Here is a 7690-nt window from a genome sequence, read left to right as displayed (position 1 = left end):
AAATATAGATAGCATCATCGCTACCAGAATGCTGCTTCAAGTACAGCAAAATTCCGAACTCTAAAGTTTTCATTTTTCTTCTTAAACAAATTTTGATGTAAGTTTGTTCTTATCTAAATTTCTGATCTGCTACATATTAAAAATGTTCCACTCTAGTTGGGTATTAAATATTTTATTTAAAAAAAAAAAAGTTATGCAAATCCAGATTACATTATGATGATCAAGGCAGTATTCTACATGACAGAACAAAAACAAAAAACAAACAAATTAAAAATGCAAATGTACCGGTACTGAACAAGCATAATACCTGGTTTCTAATCCAGGCTGCGTACACATAAAATGATCTGATCACAAACACCATGCTTATGCAAAATACATTTTTTCTTAATAACACCGAAATTCCAACCAATCTGACCATCAAACTGCCTTATTTCCCTGGTGAGTATTTTGAGAGAACTACTTTATAATATACAAAGAACTGGCATGGCACTTAAAGACTGCAAAAACAGAATACAATTAAAAACATAGTGGTAATGTAATTCTGTTTAAAATATACACATTAAATCTTATTAGTCAAAAAAAGATGTAAAAAAAAAAAAAAAAAAACCTGAATAATGGTTAAAACCTCATCATAGAAAAATGTCCATCATTTGTAACATTAGAAAATCAGTAGAAAACTGATTTTGTTTGGAGAAGATTATCTAACTTCAAGTCATTCAAAATTTGTTTAAAATTGTGGATAAGGTAGTAACTCACTGCTTATCCCGCCTCAAAATGTTTTATTATGAATACACTTTCTAATATTTAACCACAGGACAAAGAAAAGAATAACTCTACAGAAGTGTTTCTTAAAGTGAGGTCTAAAGGCACACTGGAATTCTACACTGGGCCCAGTGATGTGCACTTTAAACACACTCCCTAGGTGACTGTTCCACATTCTAAAATTTGAGAGGTAATGCCCTAGGAAAAACAGCATCACTTAAAAGCAAGATCATAAACTTATTTCTGACATAAGATGTCAGAGTTCTAAGTTTATGACTTGAAGTGAAATACTGCTTTTTGTTTTAAAACAAGTTTCAGGTATTAAAAAGAAACATATATATATACCTGTCAAATGAACATGTGATTACATATAAACATTTTCCTTTGAGATTTTCATTGCTTTCAGACCTAGTTATCTGAAGAAAAGAGAATACATGGCCTGAAACTCTGGAAAAATTACATTTCTAACAAAATATAGCTTCCAAAAAAGGATAGTTTATTAAATGCCCATAATTTTTAACTCATTCTAAATTTAAGACTAGACAGCATTCCCTAAAATTTAAATTTACTAAGATTCAACAATTGTAACTAATTTAGACAATGATAGTTACTTCTTAAGTCCCTTTTCATAAAAAAAAAATTATTTAAAATAAAGAAGAGAAGGATGCTATATCTGGCATCCCTTTAAATAAGAAACTGCTAAACACTAATATTAATAAAAAATAGTCTGAAACTCTGCCCCTAAAATGTTTCTACTCCACATTGCATGTGTTACCTACTTAATACAAATGCACTTGAGGGGAACTGTGAGTGGGTGGATGTGTGTCCTGAACATTTATTCATGAATTTCAATGAAAACTCCATAAATAGGGTCCAAAAGTATGGACAATGTGGTTTTTTTGTGAATAAATGAGTACAGTTAAGACAGTCTACTTGGAAGATAAATTATTTTCCTATACACTAAATTATCAGGAAAAAATATTATACATTCTGCCTCCCCTAAATAAATGGAATGCTTTCACAAGTGAGTGGCTCCTCATTATTTAAATCAAATTACGTGAAGCAACGGTGGAATTTACTCTCCAATAAGAAATAAATAGTACTATTATACTTTTCTGTATCTATTTTAAATTTCTGTTTTTTCCTTTCCATATACTGAGAAATTCTCTTTCAATCGCATCCTGAGTCCTTTGAGCTACATTTATTAACTTCCCAGTTAAAGTTCTGGCTAAAGGAACAAGCTCAGAAGTTACTCCCTTATACTAAAAAATCACTTGTGACAGTTTCTTAAAAATAGCTAATGATTTAGAATCTGATTCTTAATAAAATGTGTCTATCTTTTTACTCAAGGAGAATCTGCGTTCTCCAATTCTATGCAGGCAACACCTTTTATTATCAGTCAATTTAATAACTGTTACCTTAAAATCAGTAGCTTAATTATCCAGGGCAATGACAGGATTTCCCGTAGAATTTTTAAACATAAACAACTTGGAAACTAATAGGTAACATAAAAAGGTGTATTTTGAATTAATCTTTTATTTCAAAATTAAACAATAACAGAAACTGTAGGCAGCTTATGATGTAATCCCACTATGTGCCTCAGATACTCTCTTTTAAAGCAGTGGCAAGTATTTCGTTTAACAAAAGAGATAACTTCGTAACTCTGAAGCAGGTCACTGAAGAAGCATTACAACTAAATTTTGGGATGACTGACTGTCTGGAAACTAATTTTTTTTTTTTTCATAGTTAAGCTTAGATATAATAATTAACTCTTACAGTCAACAACAGAAGATACTGAGTGCTTTTCCATAGGCGGCAAATGTCAAATGGTTAGTTTTTAAATCTGTACCATTGTACCCAGTCTGGTAACATGTTTACCCATGCATTAAATGGCAAGACAAGTAAAATGCATAGCTGGCAAATGGGGATCAGACACATTCTTCTGCAGACATCAAAAGAGGATTGATATACTCAAAACCTTCAAATTCAGACTGGTCAATCTTCCTCACAATGTCACTGTTGAAAGAAACATATATTTGTCTTCATAATCAAGATTTCTTCAACCTTTTATTTAAACGATAAACTAAGATTAAACAACAGAAAATGAGGCTAATAAAATACAGATTATAGGGGAAGATATTGCAAGTTCTTAGGTCAATCCCAAAACATTTTCTAAAAGAATCAAAAAGTACTAAAAATAAAAAAAGACTGTTTATCCCACAAGCAAGCTTAGAACCAAAAGGCAGTTCAAAGATTGAAAACAAAAAAGGCACAGGTCATCACAATCCAGTTAATCTTAAACTTTTGACCTGAACAATATTTTTAATTATAAGTGAGCACCCAGGTCTGAATTAGCATTCAACTTAGTAGTGACCTCAACAGCCAGATGGAAGATGGTGAAGAGAAGGCCCAGAAGTGAGCCAAAAGAAAAGGCAACAGGAACAAATACACTGAGAGACCTGGAATAAGAAGAGACGCCACATGGAGATATGGGTCACAAGGAATGGAGAAGCTGGCATTCTATTACACTGGGCTTCTAGTTTAAAATAAAATAAGAGTGAGTAGTATCCAATATTTTAATACTTCAATGTATATGCCATACTGCAGAGCACGAAGTTACACAGGATATAGTCCCTTCTTTCAAAAAGAGGAAGAGTAACTCATAAACCAAAAAGCTACAAGAGAACCAGTATGTGCTAAATTTCATAAAGGTCAAATTAAGTCCTGTTCTAACCACAGCAATAAAGAAAAGAGTAACTTTCAGTTTGAGAAATCAAAGAAGGCAGAGTTCATTCCACAAACATTTACTGAATAGAATTATGAAAGATTATGGCAGGTCTGGGGAAATGCAAGTAATTTATTAGAGTTGGAAGATAGAAATAGAAGGCTGTTAAATGGCAAATGATGCTGGAAAGGAAGGTGATGCTAGATCAAAGACGTCAGTGATGTTTACAAAGGAGTTTCAACTTGATTCATTAGGTTGCATTTCAGTTGGCTCTGAAAGATGGGGAAGATTTCAACAGGTAAAAATGATGGAGGAACAGAGGAAACAGCATGAGCAAAGGTATCAGCAAACTCAAGAAACAGTGAGTAACTGAGACTGATGAGGACGCAGTACTTGTGTTAGAGTATAGTGAGAGATATGGCTAGAACCTTAATGCCAGCCCAGATGATAGATTTTATCTGGTTGGCAACGTAGGAGTTACTGAAGTTTTCTGATTAAAAGAGCTGAAGAATTCAAGTGTTACTTTACAAGGTGTGCAGAATAGGCTGCAAAGTAAAGAGGAGTGAAGGAGACCAGTTAGGAGGCTGGTGCAATATCCTAGGTACAATATGAAAGACACTTTAACTGCTGTTACAGCAATGAGAATGGAAAAGAAGCATATGATGTACGTGAATTAAAAATAGGCAAGCTGACAGCTCAAGGTAGTACAGTGTGTCAAGGAAAAGCAGGAGTCAACAATGACTTAAACACTGAACCTAAATGACAGGGATACATGGTGGTAGAATGAACAGAAATAGGTAAATAAAAACAAGGAATTGACTGAGAACAGAAAAAGAGACCATAAAGGGTCATTACTTTGATTTTAGACACATTATATTTGAGGTGCTTGTTTGACAAACTGGGGGAGATGTTAAGCGAGCAGATGGAAATGCAGCTCAGGAGAGGGGACACGGCTGGGGCTACATGCTTTGGAAACCATCTCTCATTTATTCTTCACAGCAACCTTGTGAGGTAGGGGATACAAGAAGAAATAGGCCCAGAGAAGCTATGCAATTCACACCAGACGTTACCCAGTTGATAAGAGGTAAAGCTGGGATTCAAAGTCCTATCTCTTGATTAAATCAAGTGCTCTTTATAATACACCACGCCATCAGAAATAAAGATTTGTTACATATCTCTCTCCTCTACTAGGCAGTATGCTTTATGTGAGATTTGAATGTCCAGTACCTAGCATAGTGTCTTTTGCTCAGTAACTGCTGGTTTAGCTGGAAGTCATTCAAATAGCTAGTATCTATGCTATGAGGTTGGCTGAAATCTCCAAGGCACAAAATGCACATCGCAAAGAGAAGGCTGTCATGAACAGAACCACGGAGCATCCTGGCCTCAAGGTGATGGGGAAAAAAAGATGACAGCGGTCACACAGATGAAGCAGAACCAGGACATCAAGGCCCTGAGTACATCAGGGAAGATGAGGAATGACAAAAAATGCTTTTAAATCTAGAAATTAAGAACTCAATTCAACATTCAAAAGCTGAAGGAGCAGATTAAATTTTAAGGAGTTCAAGTGCTGGCAGTGAGAAAGTATAAGACAATGTTGACTACAGGAGCTTGACAGAGATACTGCTTATTTATTTTTCTTTTACCACTGGCATTCTATTAACTCTTTCTAAAAAAAAGCTTGAAATGAAAGAAAAATGTGATGGTCTAAGAGGTGCTAAAATAAAGGGGGAAAAATTAGGATAAAAGATATCTGAGTATGTTTGTAGGCAGAAGGAAAGAAAGTGGAAAAGAGATTAAAGAAGGCAGAGCAGTGAGGTAACTGACACAGTGGAATCCTGCAGACAACAGAGGATCTGGGAAAACAGCAGGGGCACCCCTCGCATAAGAGGGATACTCTTCCAAGAGTAGGGAAGATGACAAAGGCTGAGAAGAGTTAGACAACAATTCTGAGATGCACGGTGGTCTGGTTAGAGTTGGAAAGGGAGCAGACAGGTCTCAGTCCTTGCAGTCAGTTAAAGGCAAGGTTAATCCATTAAGAATGACGGAGGGAGGCACAGGATTGAAGGTTTCTAAGACATTGAGACAGTTTGCAACAGCTGCTGTGAGGAATGTGATAAGTATGAACAAGATATAAGTAAAATGACTGCCTAATGGATCCCCTTGAGATGAGAATGAATCTGTAATGATAGGCAAATGATCATAATATCTCCAAATTATTCTAACCTGTATTTTTAAAAGCTGCAACATAAACACAAAAAATATTTTCAATCACTGCTTGTGGGACTTGATAAATTCATGTAATTTTTTGAAAAAGCAAGTTTTAAAAATTAAAAATTAAAGCAAGCTTTAAAAATTTCAAACCCTTTGACCCAATTCCCTTTCTAGGAATCTATCTTAAGGTAATACTCAGGGGCTCAAAGATGGTCATTGTCAAAACGGGAAACCGTGCAGCAGAGGGAAAGAGAACAGCCTTAGTCACACTTGGGTTTGAATCCTGACTCTGCCACCTGACAGCTGTGAAACTTTCCTTAACCTCCCTGAGCCTCGGTTTCCTCTGTAAAATGAAGGTGACAATAACAACCTTCTAGGGTTGTTGTGAGAATTAGAGATACTGCATGTAAAGCATAGTAGGAAATAAATGGCAGTTATTGTTGTAATTTATAATAGCATAATACATTCAAATACCCAATAACTTAATGGTTAGATCAATTACATTATAATTATACTAAAAATGGGGCTTTCAAAAAACTTTAAAAATATTTCAGTGTATAGAATTACTTACTCATCATCTGGAGTGAGCTGGACAGGTTCATTAGTAAACTGAGAATCAAAGTTGTCCAAACCAAATTCCCCAGAAATATTTGGTTTAAAGGGAGGTACCACCTGCTTTTGCTCCATCTAAAAAGACATATTGGATGACAGCTCAAGCCTGCATTCTTAGAAAAATTCTGCCTTTACATTTCTCCTCTGCCCTCAGATATTTCCCAGTCTTATCAAGTCAAAACTGAGACCGAGGGCAAGGTTCTACAATATTAACAATGCCGGACATAATTTACAAATCTGAACACTGGCATAGGCCTCATTAATATTACAACCTACACCATTACATTAATACTCTAAGTTTTTGTTTGTTCTAAAAGTTCTTTAAAAAGTACTTTAGAGACTGGTTTTAAGTCATTTCAGCTAAAATACATTAGTTTTTTAACATTCATTTGATAATAAAAATTGGCCCAACGAGAAACTCAGTGATCTGTGAACAATGATTTCCCCTACATCCTTCCGAGCAGCCCCTGGTAACCACAAATAAACTTCAGTCTGTAACAAAAAAAAGAAAAAAAAATTGGCCCAGCGTGGTAAAATTTGGCCAAGATAATAACGTAATCTAATACAGCAAGCAATCAAAATTTACATACCATATCCCAATCAACATTTCGGAAGAATGGGTGTCCCTGAATATCAGCAAATCCTGTTTGAGGATGACAACCCAATCGTTCTTTTGGATCCTATGGTGGAAAGAAATGTTTCAAGAACTGGGTGATTATTATGCTAGTAAATAAATTATCTTTGTGACCTTTGTTTCATGCCTACTATATGATACCTTTACTCCTGAAGTCAGAATAGTCTACCCTTTATTTCTAAAAAGTATAAGACTAGACCCAAATGATTTCTCTGAATATTTCGATGGGTCAGATTTCCTCAGGGCTCTCTTCCACATATCACGTAATCAAAGTGGAAAATTGTCACCATTTTCTGCTAGAAAATAGTGGGAGGAAAAAGAGTAGGAGAATCATCTGAGCAGCATTAAGCTATTTCTTTGGCATGGGTTAGAGTTACAGTCAAAATATGCAAACCTCCAAACTTCAACCTAATTTCGATCTCAGCTCAATTTGAAAGCCCTATGCTTAATTACAGCAACAAACCCTAATCTGTGTAAGACAATGATACAACTGCATCTGGATCATTAAACTGAGGAGACTGCAATCTATAAAAAATCCTGGCTTCATACCAATCTAGGAAATGAACTCTCGAGGACTATCCAAAACCAAAAGAAATACAACAGGGAATCAGAGCAGTTAATCAATAAATGACAACAACATCAAAACAATAAAAGAGGGAATAAATGGCATAGGTATAGAACCTTCTAATGGACAGGAAGGCAAGGCGATACCAAGTAATGGTAGACTGCTTCAAACTTAGAAAGAT

General features: G+C 35.1%; 1 protein-coding gene across 1 annotated transcript in view; it reads right to left on the bottom strand.

Annotated features, from left to right (window-relative positions):
* Nucleotides 1-619: 619 nt before the first annotated feature.
* Nucleotides 620-7690, bottom strand: part of PRKCI (protein kinase C iota) — an 84186-nt gene continuing 77115 nt past the window's right edge. The window contains exons 16-18 of the mRNA XM_004383457.2: nucleotides 6901-6990; nucleotides 6270-6385; nucleotides 620-2778 (exon numbers count right to left, since the gene is read on the bottom strand). Coding sequence (XP_004383514.1) covers nucleotides 2691-2778; nucleotides 6270-6385; nucleotides 6901-6990 — 294 coding nt within the window. The 3' untranslated portion in view covers nucleotides 620-2690. The remainder of the gene's footprint in view (nucleotides 2779-6269; nucleotides 6386-6900; nucleotides 6991-7690) is intronic.

This window comes from Trichechus manatus, unplaced genomic scaffold (genome assembly GCF_000243295.1).
Source record: "Trichechus manatus latirostris isolate Lorelei unplaced genomic scaffold, TriManLat1.0 scaffold00110, whole genome shotgun sequence".
Taxonomy (NCBI): domain Eukaryota; kingdom Metazoa; phylum Chordata; class Mammalia; order Sirenia; family Trichechidae; genus Trichechus; species Trichechus manatus.
Note: the sequence above shows the minus strand (reverse complement) of the source record. Positions and strands in the feature narration are given on the sequence as shown.